The following is a 20,091-nucleotide window of genomic DNA, read 5'->3' as shown; positions in this document are numbered from 1 at the left end:
AGAAATAAAACAATTATAAGTTACCGTTCAAAATCATATTATAATTATTAAAATTTTCTTATCAAGACAATACAGTGTAGCAAATAGTGATGGAAAATAATGATAGTAAAAAAACTTTGCAAACCTCTAATCGAAAGTATACTGGTAAATGCCTGTGCAAAAATAAGAACATTTGGATCATTAAAATGGCTTGGATTCAAATTACAGTGTAAGTGAGCAGAGTTGGAAAAGTTGTTAAAAATTGGCAAGAAAGTTTTTAAGTATTGATCAGGTAATTGGTATTCAAGACCGTGACATTCTTAAATATTGATTTGTATACCTACAGAAGCACGAAATGGGCAAAAGCATTGTTGTGTATAAACTGTGAGCCACGTAGCATGAGAGACGATTAGCAGAAAATAATTGTACGAAACTTTTGTAATTTTAATCTTTGAAACATTTTTTAAAGACACGAACTTTTCGTACACGCACCAGAACACTTAATCACCATAAGTTGAAATGAGATTTTTTTAAATTAAAAAACATAAGGACGCAGGTGCGTTAATATTTGTATAAATTACCAAGTGAATAATAATAATAATAATAATAATAATAATAAAAAATAATAATAATAGTTTTATTGAAAGACACGTGTGTTTTGTCAAAGCAATCGTTGTACGAAAGACTCGGCGTTACACAGATGTTGAATATGACAAGTTTTGCGAGCCCGATGCTTCTAAGTACACATTGAAATATGAGGTATTCACATGTATATTTGCCGATAATACAATACACCAGCTACATGAAATCTCACGTTTAATCAGTGATAAACGGAGGTACTTTTTTTTAAATATAAGATAGTAGTCTCCTCTACCGCTACTATCCATCGACTCAAAATACTTTCCACCCCGAGGAAGTAAAATTCTTCGACAAAGCCTCACATAGTCGTATATTGTTTTTCGAGTAGTTGCACACTCGCGCCCGAGCATGTGCTCATCATAGTTGAAAAAAAAAAAAAAAAAAAAAAAAACAGGTAAAAAGAGCACAAGGAAATAAGAAAAGTACCCTAGTTCCACAGCCTAGGGGTAGGTCAGTCACGCAGCCCTTGCGACACAAAAGGGAGTTAATTAATACGCACCCGAGTCCCCTGGCTCGCACATGTGCGTAAACAACATAACAATAGACACATTCCACACAGAGATCATATATATTTTATACCGGCAAACATGTCGCGGTGCGTGTTTGTTGTTCCCCTATATATATATATATATTATACTGGTTGTACACGCGCGAATAAAGCAGTAAAACATGTACTCACACAATCATGTGATACGTGATGGCGTAGACGCCACGGGGCCGCTCGAGGAAGTTGTAGACGCGGGCCTGGAGACGTCGGTAGCGGGCATCGCGACGAGTCGCCCGATAGTTCACCGGGCGTCCCAGCAGTGACATCCGCGGGGCTGCCAGACGTCCACCTGCGCCGCCGCTCCTGCAATTTCACATCAAATCCATACACACCCATGTACGTGTCAATTTACGTCATTTTACATCCAACAAGGAAATTATACAACAACAGATGTTACTTGTTGTTAGTTATAGCACAGCCGCGCGTAATTATACATGTACAAAGCAGCGTGACTTTGGGAGTTCCGGGGCACGCAAGACGGCGCGTGCGAATTATGCATATCGGCTATACCAACACGCCATCGATGCACAATAGCTTTGGTGTGGTGCATCACGTGCCCCCTTTTATTCTACTTATTTATTATCGAATTTATGGCGCTTATGGGAGGAGCCTTCATTTCCATTTACGTCCCATCGCATCCGATCTCGAAAAAGCTCATGTCTCTCAAATTTCTTTATGGTGACTGTAATATAAGTGTAGATGTATAGCCTAACAGGTTGCTACATAGCTTTTCATGTTGAATGGACAAGTCAAGGTCACAGTTACGTCGTATATGCACTCACGAGCGCTATAGGGGATTCATGTAAGAAATGTAGCGCTGAGTTTGAAGGACAATTACAGTAGCGAAGCTCATCGAAGCCTCATCATCAACAACCGTTAATTTGGTGATGTTGCTGTTTAACTAATTTAGTTGAAAGAATACTTGATTTATCTACAGCAATTGGCGAAGATGATGGTTTGAGATTTATAAGTAAATTGGATTACTTGATACTTTTGTTAATTGCAGTTGGACAGTGGTATGATGAAATTTAAAAAAATGACAAAATTAAACGTTCAATGTGTCATTTTTAGTTTTTTAATTACAAATAAATAATACAGTGGCTGTGTTTATGCGTTACGTGCAATAAAATAGTTGTTTTAAGATTAAATTTTTTTTATTAATTTCCTTAGTTTTATTCACTTGTTTAAGGTCTTAGCTAATGTTATATGAGTAAGAATAACGTGACGTATAAGCAAATATTGTTTTCTTACTGGCTGCAACGGAGCTCGATAATAGAGCACACATGTGTACCAAATCCTACGATGTACTTTCTACATATTTATTTTTAGAAATTAAATGGCGCAGTATAATACAGGGTTATTTTAATGTGTCGATAATAATTGTTAAACGATGAAAAATTAAAATAATTTTTTTTTTTTTTATATAATTAAATAAATAAACAAACACCAAAATGTTCAATAAAATCGACCGCATTTCATCGTATCGCCATAGTATCACTCGACCCATTAAACCATTTATATAAACAATTAGCCTAATAACTTGTCCTTATCCACAAAATAATCGCCATAATGTACGTTTATCGGATACCGCGAAACTCCAAAACAATTAAGTCCCCACAATTCCATTTGACGTATGTTGACGTGTAGCCATTTTCTCGTAATTTGATCATCACACTTGACAATTTCATTGATATCGATTGACGAGGTATAGTAGCAATTAAAGTGACGATATCTATACCACAGCCCTCAATTGAAGCGGCTAAGAAAAAACAATTGCAATGGAATTGGCACGATTTGAAAAAAAAAAAACAAAAGCACGTGACCGAAACCAGCCTTATCACCGCGTGCGATAAACTTGCATCAATTGACCGGGAGTCATTACGAGAAAGAGGCACAATCGAGGTCAATGAAAGGAAAAACAAAGAATGTTCAACCAAATGCCACGCAAGTCCTATATTCAACGAATGTACACACAACGACCACCAAAGATATGATTATCTGTGACGAAACTTCCAGTATGGCATGTCGCTTTATATACGTATTAGTTTTCTTCGTGCACGCGAGATCTACGGAAAAAGAGAGCATCACCTTATGCACCTACTCCCCTACATAATGTACGCGTGTCGAACTTACAATCTCACTCAAAATGGTAAAATTTTTATCTCTCCCTCTAGCTCAACTTGAACGCGAAAATCATCATTCCTATGAGAAAGTGGTCGTGAGAGCGCTATTGGGAGGGGCATAAGTATGTGTATACCGTCGTCCGCCGCAACACTGCACGGGGCGTTAATGGCACAGCCGTTGTATATACGAGTGCCATTGTTTGCTGAGAAAACAAACGTTGGGCGCTTGATTATTTGTAGTTTAATTATCGCGACGTTGTTTGACATCCATAGCTTCGCGGAACGTTTTAATCGACGCCCGGCGCGTGCTCGTTGGATTGAGCACCCTGTATCATATGCACCCCGTTTTGCGGTGACCGTGTGCACGCGGTGCGCGTAATTTGTGTCAAGGCTGCATTGTTGTATTTATCAACAATGGCTTGAAAAACGAGCTCGGCTAATATTTGCCCTGATGGTATTACCCTCGAACGCGGTGCATCTCACCTCGTGATACATCGCACGAGAATGGTGATGTCGATGAAGCTTTCAAGTGATTGTCGACACGAATTGGCTCGTTATTTTAGGGAATATGTGTATTTGGGAGTTAATGAATGATCCGAGCACTCGCGCCATGTGTCGGATCGTCTCTGCCAACTTATCAGCCGGAGCTCCCGTAGTGCCAACGTCTGGAAATTCGTTCTGTGATGATAATAAAACCACGTGGGCTCCCAACAATGGAACCATCCCTATCTTCCATTTTTTCTTTTTTTTTTTCTTTCATCCATTCAGCCTTGCCGGCCTCTCTCATTTTTTATTCAGAACGCGGGGCCAAATCAAAAAGTCGGAGAACAGAAAGTGAAGTATGGAAGGAGGAGAGGCTGGCCGAGTGAATGAAAAGAATCTTTAAGTTCGGCCCGGGACGTCATTTCGAATTTTCAAAAGAACCGGGTGGGTCGTCAACCCTTGAGCCTAGATACACTGGGACTAGCTATCCTCTCGGCAAGTTCGGAAATGTTTGGCACACCCGCACGACAGTTTATGCTTTAATTTACAAAAATAAGCTTCGGATGGGACGATCGAGGCTAGATTCGACTTTTTTTTTCTATTAGATAATCAAGTATAGACAGCCTGAAAATATTTCAGCAAATGGAGTGCGCTTTGTTCAGAAGAATGAAAAATTTTCTACCCAAGTTCTTAAAAATCCACAAAATAGTCCAGTTTGACTGCAGGCATCAGCCTCTGAAATAGAAATCATACGCACACATACATGCGGGTCCATTCGGTAGGGAAAATCTAAGCGTTTAGCAAAAAAGAAAATCAACACGCACATACACAAGTCGATTAACGCTGCGATTCACGAGTCCGAGACTGCCCACATGAAAACAACGTGTGTATACGGTGCAGTTACTGCGGTGGTGCGAGGAAAAGAGGAGAAGCGCACAAAGGCTCCAGGGAGGGGAGCACACGGGGCGTAGCTGGGCGTGGGTGCAGTACGCCTACTTATTTATAGCTCCCGGGACCGCAATGAGAACCCCGACGATGACGAAGACGATTACCGCGTGTACGAAGAGCCAAAGTACACACAGAGAGCGTCTTCCTATGTATATATACGCGTATGGACAAGAATGCCCGAGGGGTCGGGGGGTTGCGGAACTTATGGCTGTGGTGGATATGAAGGGCGGGGGTGGCTCGTGAAGGGAAGAACACGTCACGAAGGGCGACCCGCTGCTGCTATATACCATACTGACCATGTTCTCGGACGCGTATATGTTTTTTTTTTTCATTATTTTCTTTCATCGGTGCAACGGTGGCTCGCTGCCAACCGATCGCCCATCGCTGGGCATTTGCAAGCGCTCTCAGTCTACCCGCTTCGAAATCAATTTTCGTATTATTAGTTCTCCTTCCTTCTGTTTCCCGGCCAATGCCGCGGACGCCGTTTTTCGTGTCGTTTTGTTATAATGCGGACCGAGTGAGCGCTTATTGCACCAGCCTGGCGTGTGGGTATTTTTGGATTTTTGGGGTCTTAGGGCGCGCAGTGAGTCGATTTGAAGCTCATAACATCGGAAATATAAATTTTCTTTTCTTTTTTCCATCTGACATTTTCGAGCGTACGACAAACAAGGGCAGGGGTTGGACATTGAATTTGTCAAATTACATCGCGATTGCTGGGCTCTATCCTATACCTATGAGCTTACGTTTATCGGTGACTTTTCATTGATTATGTCCACTTATCATTTGTTTATCAAAGCTCGCCGTGGCTCATCACGAATTTATCATTGCGATTACGTGATGCATCGGTATTAATTTATCCCTGCTTATTGCGAGTTTCCTTGTCTTTGCTTGTCATGAGGTAAATGTTGGTTATTGGTAGGTTTTAAAAAATGGTTGATGATTATTTCTCATCATGTATTTATTTCTGCATCTCAAGCATCGTCAACAGTTTTGCAATAGTTTCTGAAAAATACCTTCTTTTCCATACAGTATTACGAAAAAACATTTTTTTTTTTCAAAACCTGATTAATGGGATGATCTGTTTGGTATACTATACATTTTTTAACAGTTTATTGAACCAAGAGCGCATGACAAGAAAATGGAGTAATGATAAATTGTGACAAACTAATACACCCAATTGAAGCTGTACCCTTTATTTTCTCTCATTTCTCTATACACTTACGGAGCAGCGAGCACCGGATGCAGGGTAAAGGGGTATATAGAAACGAACTTTCACGGCTGATTATCCTAAAATTTACTTCGCATCTCCTCCGGTGGGGGAAAAAAAAAAGTACAAAAAGTACACACACAAGTAAAGGCGAATACGGTCTCAATAATTTATGTAAAGTCCGCACGGAGAGCCAGGTATATACATATAGGGAGAACAAGATGCAAAAAGTGCATAAAAAATAAATAAGAGCATGCATTTATTATGCATGCATTGTACCAGCTCTATCGCGCCAATTTATTCAGCTATTACGCAATAGCTTCCCCTAGCCGTTTCTCCTCCTCCACCTCCGCCTACTTTAATTTGATCCCGGCCTCCCTCTCTCTCTCTCTCTCTCTCGTATTGTCGGATTTGCTGAGCATCGAATTCAATCGACTGCACACACATATACACACACACAGAGTAATTTTAAAGTCAATAGCGAAAAGAGAGAAGCTCTCTGTGAGTCCGTACATGCATACATACCCCATCCCCGTCTCTATGCGCCTTTGCATCTCTATTTTCGAGCCCAAATCCACGACGCTCCAATGCCATCATGCGAATAGTCTTCGTGACCGGTTTTCCAAAATCCGACAAAATGATTCGACATTCCCTGCGTCTAAAAATATATATATATGTACATACGATGTATGCAGTACAAATAATGGGGATGGTTATTGTCATCATTCGCGCCGTTGACAAAGATTTGTTATTCCAACGAGAGGCCGCGACGGTCCGGCGTGGCTCGTCGTGCGTCCAGATTGATTTGTCGCTTTTGTGGTATAACCGCGACGAGCAAAATGACGGTTGGGAGTGGAATTTAACAAACGGACGAGCGATTGTTGCTTTCACGCGCTGATGGGCAAACACCACTGGAGTCTCGTCTCGAAAGTCACGAGGAATTAAAGTATAGCATCCGTCAGACGGCAAATCGATGGAAAATCTTTGGATGAACCAATCACTTTGATTGTATTGGAGTGATGGAGGTACGGGTGACGCGTTAATTCGATCGAGTTTTGAAACATACATTTGTGGAACGCCTGTATGGCACACATTACGCGCGCACACTTGAACTTGAAGCTCGAAAATATACGCTTCGCTCGCGAGTCTCTATATATATACACACATAAGTAATGCATATACGATGATTAATTAACGGGCCATTAAAAGCTCGTGAACGATAGATTTCGTTTCAAGCGTCCGAGCCGAGGCTAAGTTTCGCGATGGAAATCCGATTCCGAAATGGAGCACACGGCAAGAGGGAGAGAGAGAGAGCGCCACTCGGAAATTTATAACCGTGACGCGGCAATAAATCCGGCCGGTGAGAAATTTCGACGTTCAACAGCGGAGTTTTATTTACCAAATGAGTTATAACCGACCCCCCACCCCCCATCCGTGGGTGAACCCTTCGACTCTGTATATATAATGGACACGCTTGCAGGTGAATTGTTTTTTTTTTTAATACGGATAGGTACGTGGTCGATGTTACTTACAAAAATTGTTGCCGTGTTTGAAATTTTCACGCGGGACTGGCTTCGTACAGATGGATCGTCACCGTAAAGCCAATTATTTTTAAATGTTTCAGTACACCTAATGGTCGTTTATTCTTGAGTCTAAAATTTTTATAATGCTACAGAATGCTTTACAGAATTATTTAACATGATGCCCCCCCCTCTATAAAGGTAGAGTAGGGAATGTATGGAAAGAGTTGCCTGCCATCGATTCTATACTGTTCATTTGGTATGAAAAACTAATCTACGTAAGACAGAAAAATCAGTTTTCAAAATTTCCTCACATACTTTTGTTCGTAACCTCTTCGAGCTTTCCCGTTTTTGAAAGTGTTCGATCGCCTATTGCTTAAAATTCGACCCTCGAGCGTTTTAAGGGAGTAAATAGATTGAAGCGTTCAAAGTACGCAACATAAATCAAGCATTTGAGTGGACTGCTAGGAAAAAAAAGAAAAAAAAAAAAAAAAATTGAATTCGCAAAGTATACACAATACGCCATGTTCATTACCTACACTTACTGGCATTTCCATTGAACACCGATTCTCATTTCGTTCGCGAAACTTTGATCGTAAATATTTGAGCGAGCGCCGGGCCTCGATTTATTATTTATCGAGAGATGGAGGGAGGCGCCCCAGAGACTGGCTTGAAAATCATATCGAGGGGAGTCATTGGAATTAAATCCACTCAGCCCTCCGGTCGGTTTCCATTGCGCTAGGGCAGAGTTTTATCGAACGAAAAAAAAAAAAAATAAACCACCGAGGGGGACAGTTATATAAGGCGGGCGAGTGGAAGCGGGAAACTTTTTTAAAATCACTCTCGCGAGAGAACGGTTCATTTACCGAGTTCGGCTGTGTACGAGCGTCTCCTCGCAGGTTTGCCGCGTCACGTGGTAGGTACACACGCTGTTTGAAGGAAAACGCAAGAGAGGGTGGATAAAACATTGCGGGGATTCCCCGCGTACTTGTCGAAACGGTATGGTTCGTTTCGAACGAGTCGCGAACGCGCCTGACTGGCAGTGACGCCGACCTGCACGCCTCTTCCCCCCCCCCTCCCATTCTTCATTTTTCTCTTTTTTTGTTCTCTGCTCAACGATGCAGTCGGACGCTCTTTATGCGCCGCGGAATTTTTTGAATGTCCTTTTTTTGACTTTGTGGAATCTTTTTTTTTTTTTTTTTTTTTTTTTTTTTTTTTTTTTTTTTTTTTTTTTTATTGCTCGATTGTGTCTCGGGGAAAAATAATTTATGTAGGTTGGTACGGTATACCATTTTGATGTAATGAATGTAACGATACGCTTGGTTTTCCTAACTTAATAATGCAAAAGAAACGTATTCCCTTTCGTTGAAACTTTTTTCAAAATTTTGTTGAACATTAATATAAAAAAATTTGGTCCACTTATATGCTACTTTTTCTATGATGACTTTTCTTAATCTATTTATTCGGTGCAATTAACTCTGCAATTATAATGACTGTTGATTTTTTAGTGATTTAGTGCTTTGTAATTGTTAAAAATGTAGTTAATTTGAAATGAAAAATTTTTTTCGAGTAGATTTTTGTAAATAAATTTTTCATGAATATTTTATGGCAATGAAATCAATAAAAAAATAAAATAAAACAATTTTTTAGAAGACTGAAAAATATTGACTGACCTATTATGTTGTACATGCAATTTACATTGTATAGGTATGTACATCTGAAATCGGACAAAGGGGAGGTAAAAGTAGGCACAAACATCGATCGGTGCAATAAACGGAACGCTTTGTTCGTTGTGCCCGATATGATCTTTGACATTCACATTATCATGATTATTATGGCAGAGCTATTGTTGTTATAGTAACAACAACGATAATATTTCTCCGTAAATAGTCTGTTCTAGTCTGACTTGCGAAACACCCATTTTGAGGGATCGACGCTCCATCATCGTAATGGCTGAAATACTCTATGGTTCTTGAGACTATTAAAAATAAATTTTTCTTAAACAATTTTATAATCTACGTTTTTTCTTTATAAAAAGATAGTTATATTTATGCTTTCGAAGAATTAAAACGAAATTGTGAAAAAAACAGAAAAAAATTACTAGTATCAAGTCATTTCCACAACTTTAGCTATTTACTATTTTTTTTCATTGGAAAAAAAGCGTTAGGCAATGGCGAAAAAAAAAAAATGTATCCGCATCGCATAAATAACAAATGAGTAATTCTTAAAAAATTTTTCAACACCCGTTGAGCTCATTAAAACTACAAAAATACGCGGCAACTAGACAACTCTTTTTTTTATACACGATTTCCGCAACCAAAGTTTTTTGTTCTCGATAAAGAAACTGCGCTGCAGTCGGGCACGACTAAAAAAAAAAAAAAAAAAAAAAAAAAAATTCCACGGAACTGCACGATTTTTACTTCCCTGCACATTCGCACACACCAGTTGCAGATAATGAGCGAGCACAGATAACACCTGCAACATCGGCATTGGGGGGTGAGCTTTGAAGTAAGGGGATCGGATTTTCAGCGACAAAAATTGATTTTTTTTTTTTTTTTTTTTTTTTTTTCAATCGACGAGCCAACGCACGCGCTCCCTAAATTTGGGTCAACATAATAGAGCGAACGCCCAAAGTTATCGTAGTACCCCAAAGCTGTGTTCGTGTACGCGTGTGTGCCTAATGGCTGTTCTATATCCCGCGCACACGTACACAATACCTCTGTAGTCTCGTTCGGCCCTCCCTCTTTTTATTTCTCTTCCGCTTCCTTGGTTGGATCCTTTTCTGCATGATCAGGCTTTTTCCGGGATCCCTCCTTTTTAGACGATGCGCGGGAGAAATTCCGTTCCCTTTTTCCCTACTTTCGTGTCCGTAATTTTTACCATTGCTACCCGGAAAAGCTTGCACGTTTTTTTTTTTTTTTTTTTTTTTTTTTCCTCCAGTTTGCGTAGTTTAATGATTTTGAGTAAATTTGCCAGTAGTTATGTTCATCCATATATTGTAGGGCCAAACGTGCTGCTTGTTTGTCGGATTTTACTGCAAGGTCACAGAAATATAAAAAAAAAAAAACTTCGAAGCTAATTAAAACTTGGAGTGGAACATTTTTGCAATACATATACTTATGTAATTTTGGTCATTTTTACAGCTCATGAGCATCAATTTTTGCGGAATTGCTGATGACCCCAAAGTCCAAGAATAATTTAAACGTTTTCATCTTTGTATTCAATATTTTAATAAGTAACGAATTTTTCTTTAATTAGTCGATAAATCAATTGCGAAAATTTTCGGTGATAAATCAACAATTATTAGTTTAACTGGCGTATAATATTTTAGGAATTTTTTTTTCGTTTGATGCATCAATTGTTAAGCTACTATTGGATCTTCAATGAAAAAATTTGTTTCCAAGACACAAATATAAACGAAAATGTGGCTCCGAACCAAAATAAGTGCACGAAACAAAATTTTATCCAACTGCGCAAGCATCGTCGAATCATCGCCCAAAAATAAAGTGGATGCGACAATGGAAAATACCTGGTTATAAAAATTCGGCCACTGAAAAAAAAAAAAAAAAAAAAATCGACTGCGGCGAGAAAGCGCACATTCCATCGGCATTAGAAATTAATTCTAAAATATTGCTCCCAAGAGCAGGGCTTTCATCTGGTGATGAAAGTTTTGGCTTCGCGGGAGGACGGGAGGGGAAACGGGGACAGCAATAACAAAAGTGCGGCCCGGTCCTCTTCTTCCGCCGTACCTATATCCCGTAACCAAAGTGTTTCAGAGGATACCGAAAGAAAAAAAAAGAAAAAATGTTTATGCACGAGCTACTCTCAACAGTGCTACGAGACCTTTTTGCATTCTCCGTATTTTTTGGTTCCCGAAGCGCGTGTGTTATTTTCGTAAAAGCTAAAATGTACTTTTTTCTTAAACTCCACTATGTTGGAATTCCGTTTTTCACAAACAAATTTTTCCCAAGTTGCACCTTATTTCAAAACTGGATGAGACAATCTCTTGTGTTTCATGTCCCATTGTCTTGTAATTTAGACAAGTATTTTTTATCAGTTGCATAAAAAGTCGCCGACAACGGATGTTCTTACGTAGGAGCTGCATGTTGTCTCTACTGCCAGTATTGCTTATCGGTTCAGTAACAATCGAATAATTTATTGCACCCTCGCGGGGAACTTGGTGTTTTCCGAAATTTATCATATTATCGTGGATATACATATATTATACCCACCCTGGTGGTATTTACCTATAAAATATAGAGGAAGCGTGTATCGGAAATACGGCTGTTCCTCCCAGATTGCCCATAACTCAGGCTTTGTATTAGCCGCATTAAACGTTTTTTTTTTTTTTTTTTTTTTTTTTTACCCCCTAGGAATTTCCATCAAAAGCCGATATTGAGTATACCCATCAATGATACACATACTGTTTGTACGAACATTACCCCCAATACGTTTATTTTACTACACCATAATAAAGAAATCGTCAACTACATTCAACTCATCCCATCGAATGGAGTAATATCAATAAAAATCTCCGTCCTCCTTTTGGTTAAAGAACTAACTCGCCTAACTGTATACTATAGGTCCTCTTGCCTACGTGTCCAAGAAGAATAAAAACAATGTCACCCCAAGCGTATATTTTCGAAACTGCGTGGCCTCACCTTCCATCACCCTATTAACGCCATATTTGCTTGCTCTGTTAATTACCAATGCAATGTATTTACCTCTCGTCTGTTCATTAAAACGTCGCGGTTGCGCGTAATTGACCGAGAGCAGATAATTCGCCGTCAAAAAGGGATACGAGGGAACTTGTGTTCCATCAGTGTACATGTACACGCAATTGTGTGAGCGACAGCGCGAAAAATAAAAGCTCCCCCACGGGTCATTTATTCAACATGATGGATGAACGGAATTCGCCTCTCTCTCTCTTATAGTCTCTCGGTCTGCGGCTCGTAGCACTCTTCTTTTGCGGTCGCCACCCTCTTGATCCTTGTATCGGGGGAAAAAGGGCGCGAGAGCGAAAAGAAGCTTAAATTGGGGGTTGGGGGGGTAACCAACGCGAAGCAAGATCATTCGCTCGAGCCGCAAATCGATCGGTTCGTTTTTCGCTCTGTGTGTGTGGGTGGGTGTTCCAGCGGGCCGTGCATCATACCGGAGCTTCCGGTGTCCCAAGATTACTAATTGAGGCTGAGTGACGACCACCACCAACATTCTTCCATTATTTCCTCTTTTTCCCTCACCCCTTCTCCCCGCATTTTTGTGGTGCATGGCAATCTGCTTAAAAGCGGCCGGAGAAACGAATTTCGATTGTCACGAGCTTTTACAGTTGTGGGGCTGATGGCTTTTATTCGTCCGAAAGTTCGTCGCTCGGTTTTTAAAATATTTGGGATTCGGGGCATTTTCGCCGGAGGGGGGATAATTGTCCGATAACACTGGCGATGAATTTTAAGTTCGTCGCGATTATTTCGATTGGGGGGAGCGAGTTTTGAGTGTCATTATTCGGAGGAATGGACTATCGGATTGGAAAAATATTTCATACATTTGTGTATTCGGGCTTCAATATTCGAGAGATGTTTACAACATATTCAAGCTACATCGTTACGTCTATTGTGAAAAGGTAATCCAGAGTAATTTTCCAATTAATTTTCGTTATTCTATTGATGGATAAATAAATTGATCTTTTGAAAAGGCTAATTATTAATAAGAAATAATAAATAATAGTAGTAAAGTTTATAAAATATGATAGTTGTAAGAAATTTTGAACAGGACAAACAAATTTTGGTGGCACAGTTTTTAAAAGAAATCATTCGCATGCTATCTCCGGGACAAGAGCGCATTTTCAAAAATCAAAGATAAAAGTGACATAAATGAATACTATTAGGGAAAAAAACGCTGGTGTGGTTTGCAGAGACGATAAAACTATGCATGAATCAAGGAACACATAAAATGATACCGTAATATATTTTCCTTTTTAGTGATAGTAAAATGAACAAACTTTGTTATTTTTGTTGAAAAACTGATTTACTCATGAAAGTTTGTCAAGATAATGGGCACGTATTTTTTTCACCATCATATTATTCGTGTTACGGTCAAGACCTAATCATATTTATACTACTCGTACTTGTAAAACTTTTTGCCATGACTGATTTTAAATTTCATTTTATTTTTTCGAGATGTATACTTCTAGTACGGAATATCGTTTAATTTTTATGTCAAAACTTTTAAAGAGAAAATTTTCCAGTTCATGAATATCCAATTTCTTATTTTTTTTTACACGTTATATTGATATTATTTTTGATTTTCTTGCCCATGTCCTTGTACTCTTGATTATGTGAATGACAATTTTAAACCATTTGTACTTATCAATCGGCTTTTGATTATTATTCAAATCTCTGAATTAGCATACAAAACTGGTCAAGGTAACACGCAATGCGTACTGATATTTGGGAAACATTTCCACGAGGTGTTTGAGAATTAAATCGTTCCATAAACGCGACACATGTAAAAAAATGGATCCATTAAACGCGCAAGTTTTGTTTCTTGCAATCAAACGAAAATATTTATCAAAGGGTAGCACAATTTCTTACAAATCCATATACTGTTTTTTTTTTAATTGTCTTAACTCTAATCATAACTTTTTTTCATTCGAGCAAATTCAAATCCACAAATTACACTTATAAGCGTATTAAAAATGAAAAAAACCAATCGAATTACTTTTTCCCGCGAAACCCAAAAATTCCTAACTAATGAACAACTACATCCCGCTAACGAACGCCACTTGACTTCGCGTACAATGGCTCGTTACGAGACGAGTGCAGCAAAAGCTGAGACGAGTTAGCGCTTCGAGAAATTGTTTTTCCACAAACAAAGGATGATCGAGTACCAGCGCGTTAATGGTCCCCAATCGTCCAGTGTAACGCGATACGCCGCCCGTGAAAGAGAAAAAAAAAAGATCGATAGTTCCTTACTCCTTTGCATGGACTCGGATTGAAAATCCCCCCTTCCATATCTCGGATAGTTTTCATCCTCGGGGCTCCGTACGCAATATTATCCATCCTCCCCATTTTTTTCCTTCCTGGGTATTCACGGCGCGCATAAAAATTCAAATGTATTCGGTGGAGCATCGATATTCCGATACCGCGGAGGGGGGAAAAAAAATAAAAGGTCCGGAAAATTGGGGAAAAGAGAGTAGGTGCGCGGAACTAAGATGGAAACTTTGACGGCAAAGGGTGGACGATACAGCGGGCCTGTGCTCTCGACTTCCTCCCCAAGCACAAAGAGAAGTTTGGCGTGGACACACGCGGGGGAGACCTGACGATGGAGAGGAAAAGGAAAATTCCCCTCAAGGAGTAAATGCTACTCTCTGCTCTTGCACGTATCGTCACGCATGAAAATACATAGGTCCAGGTTTTTTTTTTTTTTTTTTTCTCAAGTACAAGTGTACGTGCGAACCTACCGTTGTAATTAACACTTCATCGGAGCCCGCTGCTGCCGGCCATCACACTTATTTTTCTCGCTCCCTGGTGTCGCGGTGGCGCGCGCGCCCTCGTCGTCTCCCGCGCTTCATCCTTTCACAGTTCCCGAGCACTGGTTCCTTTTTTTTTCCTTCTTTCTCCTCTTCACGCTTCACCGCGGACTCTTGCGTCGAATGCCGCGTCCTGACACCTGTAGACCGATCATCGATGCGAACATCAGAAGGGGCGGATGGAAAGAGCCGCGTGTGTACGCCGGGGCGTTTTTTGACGTGCCGAGAATTCAATGATCGAGACTAGAGGGACGCGATGGTTGTCGGTGCCAAAACAAAAAAAAAGGGTAAAATTTCACGTGTCTTGGAAACGAAAATACCGTAATGTGCTTTTGTGACGAAAATAGTTGTGTCAACAACACACTTTTTACGGATTTATGGCTTACATATAGATTACCCTTACACGTGAATGGGGGAGCAACGATACTTATCTACTCGTTGTTTTGGGACATTTTTCAAAAATGGCACCATTACTCATTTATAAATTTCACGCGTCTCGGCACCCAAAAAAGTCCCCGAACGATAAATTATCCCCAAAATGGCACGAAAAAGGGGGAAAAAAAACGTACAAAGAAAACAAGAACGAGTCAGAGAAACGCTGCGAAAGAGAAGAACAAAGAGCAGCGAGAACAAGACGCGCTGACAGGGAGAAAAAAAAAAGGGAAAGAAGAAGCGCAAACACACACACACACTTTTGGTGGAACAGAGAGAGACACACACGCGCGTGCCCCCGGAGGTCAAAAGCTCGCAGTTGACGTGGTCGTCGCGTTTGTAGTTGACGAAAGCTCTCGGCGCGACATGGTCACAACGCCGTGGTGGACATGAAGTGTACAGCCGCGGTTGGCGTGCACTCGCAAGCGCCCACTGCTCCTCGAACGGCGTGTAACTCTCGTTGTCTCCGCTATATCGCCGCGCAACGGGTCAAGGGCCCTTCTTCACAATTGTGTGCACGTGTTTTCTTTTCTTGTTACTATCTGTTTTTTTTTTTTTTTTTTTTTTTTGTATTCTCTTTCACCCCCTGTTCCTCCGTTTGTTTTTAAAAACACACAAGCCAGAGGAGCACGCGCGTCGTAGAGCACAGTAACCGAGTTGACGCACAAGGAGCCGGAACGACACGCGGGGCGCTCGCATCCGCCGGTAGGCGCGCTCTTTAAGCTTCTGGCGCGGCTCCGCGGCTCCTCGAGTTGGTAGGTGGTCGCGGCAGCACACGCTGCCGACCGTTGCGGGGGGAGGGGGTGCTCTGCGCGCGCGCCGCCCCCTCCCAAAGAAATGTGTGTTACGAGGAGCACGATACACTTCCCTCCCTTTTTTTTTTTTTTTTTTTTTTTTTCGTTACGCGTGGGTGGAGGACGCTGTGCCGAATATTTTGCTCGCACCCCCCGTCCCTTGACTAACCCTTGGCGAGTCAACGTATGTGTGTACGTACGCGCGAGCCTCATTTTTTTTATTTAGCGAGTTGTTGCTCTGCGCTTACACTTTGTTGGACAATACGATACACCTGCGTCTGAGGGATGAGTGCGATGGGCCTTATTTCGTTTGACTCTTGGAAACACAAGATATATCGTTTTAATATACGTGCCGCGTACGGGCAAGGGAGATTTCGCAATCGATGACGGCTCGTGCGTGCTTCGACTATTAATAGGAGACATGATGCTGGGGAGTATCGTTGCGCCGCTTTGGGAGTGTATTTAGCTCGACAATGGGATCGAGAGATTTTTTGTGCCAGCAGCGACCAACTTTCTTTACAAGACTTGCGGTGTTAGGTCTCGATTGACTTGTTTAAATTTTAATCGCAGAGACGAAAAATGGAGAGGATTTTTCAATTCGCGATTTGGATGGGATTGATGCAAAAAAGTTTCTTCATGGATTTCAAAATGTCAAGTGCATCCCTTAAAATCATCCCTACATTGCATGGCAGTGGTACTCGACGAAACTTGCTCGTTCACCTACCTTTTATTGCTCTCCCCTTAATCAGTGAATTTAATTTTTTATCTTTGCCCTCAAGTCAACAAAAATCTTGCCGATGATAAAATTCATTTGAAAAAAAAAGATGAAAAAAAAGGCGTTGATAACGGTGCCAAAAGCAATTTACCATTCGGTCAAGCGACGAGTAGAGCCAACAATTTAGCTCGAGTAACGGGGCTATGAAAATACAAATCAATCGCGAGCGCTCTTCATATCCCGAATATTAGCGGCGCGAAAGAGGGAGCGAGCTTTTACAAGCTCGCGATGCAGATGCACGTGTAGGTATATATATGCGCGGGCGTCATCGTATAATATTTATAAACAATTTTTCTTCTTTAAATCTCGGCCAACGGATGAAAATAGAAGCGAATAAAATTTCGCGCTTGCTCGGCATTTGAAAATAAAATTCTTTGATGTCTCCACCGGGGGGGGTGCATCGTACGAAAAATCGCGCTTTTTCGCTTGTTCCTCATTTATTTCCCCTCTGTCGCGTTGGCGGTTCGGCTGCTATATTTAAAGCCGTGTCTCCTCTCCACTTACTCCTTCCATTGTTTGCTCAGCAACCATGTACTTTATTTTTCCATTCCAATGTAAATAGTGCGTGTGGAGCGTTTTTTTTTTTTTCCGCAATACACACGTTTTCCGCAGACGCATGTAATAAATGTGCACTTCCGCTGATGTTGACACTGCGTGTGTCTCTTTCTCGCTGGCGTAGAGTTTCTATTTTTTTCATACGAGGCAATGAATTTGCTGCACCGCTGATTTCTCGAACTTGAAGAGCCCCTCGGCGTATACTCTGAGCCCTAGGGGTATGTGCACGCCGACTGCGCGTCAGTTTGAGATTATTTTTTTCTTTTCAGTGTTTTATTGTCAGTAGGGATCAATTAGCTCGTCGTGATTTATGTACGCTTGAACTTGCGACCGAAATTTCAAAGATTTTTCTTTTATTGTTTCAGTGTGATGTTATTGTCAAGGGCCATGGATAGCGATGACCTTGGCTCCGCAAAATGAAGCCTTTGTATAGCATTAACTTTTTTTCTTAACTACTGGAAAATTCATTCGTCACCATGATTTTTATCGCGTGTCTCTAATTCGACGCTAAGTACATAAATCAATTAACATTCCCAGCCGTACTTTTCTCCATTCATACAGATTTTTTCAATTTTAAGCTTGTAAGGAAGCAAAGAAAAAAAAGAAAAATTGATCCTCCAAAAATAAAAGGTCGCTCAACCATATTGATCATAATGATGCAGGGGAAAAAAGTAGGAGCGGTTGATGAGGTGTGACTTAAAGATGGAAAGGCAATCGATTGCTGTGTGTGATGAGGGGAACTTTTTTTTCTTTCTTTTTTTTTCAAGTGACGCATACATAAGTACACGCCCTGTAATCGAAGGGTGTCTCCTTACAGCTACTTCACGCGTGCGCCTTACATTTTTACTGCACCAAAGGAAAGTGGCCGCATATAAATCTGGGACTCTATATTAAGGTTTATTTGAGACGTGAACGAAATTTTTACGTACTAACTAGGTCATGGTTAACAATAGGGGACGTTTCATCATAACGGAGAAACGGACATTCCAGCACGTTTTTGATATGTATTTTCTCTATAGAATGGCAGGTATACGCTTTTAATCGCTGAAGGGTATTACAAAACATTAAATATCAAGAGCTACAAATATAATCATAAAAGCTCATTGTTGTCTCGTATTAAATGGACATTAATGTAACTACTTACGATAGCACGAATGCAAAGGTATAGAAATTTCAAAACGTCGAGAAAACCAGGGGCTTTATCACGATTTGTGATAAACCGTAAATTATAACTCAAAAATATACTCCTTAGTGAGATATCACACGTTGGGATAAAACCTCAGCTAGAACATCAAAATATAGCTTTTGTTATATTGTAACAGTAGTGCTCTATGTGCATGAAATTCTTTTTTTTATTTTTTTTTTGCATTGTAGCCACTCGTTCAAAGAGAAGTTTCACTATCTTTTGTTTCTCATTGAAATTTCTCTATAAATCCTTGAGCGCCTATGTCGCAAGTTCCCCCTTAAATTTCTTCGATACTTGGATGTTACTTCACCTACAGATAGAAACGACACGAGATTTCAGTCAGCGCTTCTACCGCAGTGGAAAACTTCGACGTGTTTCAACAAGACCTGTTCCTCACCGGATCACAAAATGGTTGAACCGCATGTATGGACTGAAAAAAATGGCCCCTGCACAGATTACGCGAGTATCAGGGAATAATGATGTATCAATCGCACGGCTTATAACCTGGACCGCGACATGCTGGTATATACAAAATGTGGCCTTGTAGTCAGAAAAGCTAGCTTTGTAAATATGTATGTATTTTTTAGCAACAAATTTAAGGTGTTGCACAGCTTTTCAATTAAATTACACAATGGACTTTATGATTAGCAAGGATCAACCAAACCGTACCGAGTAACACTCGTCGATAGGGATGAATGGGCTTACCTTAGCGTTTTATGGTCCATATCGAGGGGATGGAACCGCACACCGGGTGGTGAGAAACGCGCGAGGTTGGCGCGACCGGCCCCGGCACCGGCGTAGGGACCAACGCCACCTGTACCACGAGTCCGACGTGGCGACGATGCCATGCGGTTAATGCAGGGCCCGGTTATGGTGGTGACACCGCCTCCCCTGCCGCACACGTTGCTGTCCGAGTAGGTCGTGAGGAGGGGCCGGTGCAGCAGTGCCGGACTGTCAGCTGCCGATGACGTTTCCGACGTCATTTTTGTTGTGGCTGCTGCTATTGTTGTTTTTTTCGTTGTTTTTCTTGCAATGTAGATTCGTCTCTTCCGCGTTGGTGATGATGCCGTCGTTGTCGTCGTGGTCGTTGTGGTTCTTGTTGTTGTAATTAGGAGGGCTGCTGACGGTGAGTTGTTGGTGTTGGTGGTGATTGAGGTCGTGATGGTGGATGATGGTTGCGCTGGACAAAAACAGCGTCGTATTCATGACGATGGTGACGATGCTGTTGCTGGTTGGTAGTGGTGGTGGTGGTGGTGGTTGTTGGTGGTGGTTGTTGGTGTAATTTACTGGTTGTTAAGTGGTCTCTGTTTTGTTTTTTTTTCTGTGCTTGCTTTGTTTCGTGAGATTTTTTGGACAAATTTGGTTGCAATTGAGAGCT

General features: G+C 40.9%; 1 protein-coding gene across 1 annotated transcript in view; it reads right to left on the bottom strand.

Annotated features, from left to right (window-relative positions):
- Positions 1-19,882, bottom strand: part of LOC106636543 (KCNQ potassium channel) — a 59,202-nt gene extending 39,320 nt beyond the window's left edge. Inside the window, exons 1-2 of the mRNA XM_089592542.1 lie at positions 19,419-19,882; positions 1,298-1,468 (exon numbers count right to left, since the gene is read on the bottom strand). Of these exons, the coding sequence (XP_089448668.1) occupies positions 1,298-1,468; positions 19,419-19,696 (449 nt within the window). The 5' untranslated portion in view covers positions 19,697-19,882. The remainder of the gene's footprint in view (positions 1-1,297; positions 1,469-19,418) is intronic.
- Between the last annotated feature and the right edge of the window lie 209 nt (positions 19,883-20,091).

The sequence above is a fragment of the Copidosoma floridanum genome, unplaced genomic scaffold, assembly GCF_036245765.1.
Source record: "Copidosoma floridanum isolate Cflo_tuat_1 unplaced genomic scaffold, Cflo_Japanese_pri ptg000019l, whole genome shotgun sequence".
Classification (NCBI taxonomy): domain Eukaryota; kingdom Metazoa; phylum Arthropoda; class Insecta; order Hymenoptera; family Encyrtidae; genus Copidosoma; species Copidosoma floridanum.
This window is presented reverse-complemented; position numbering and strand designations above follow the sequence as displayed.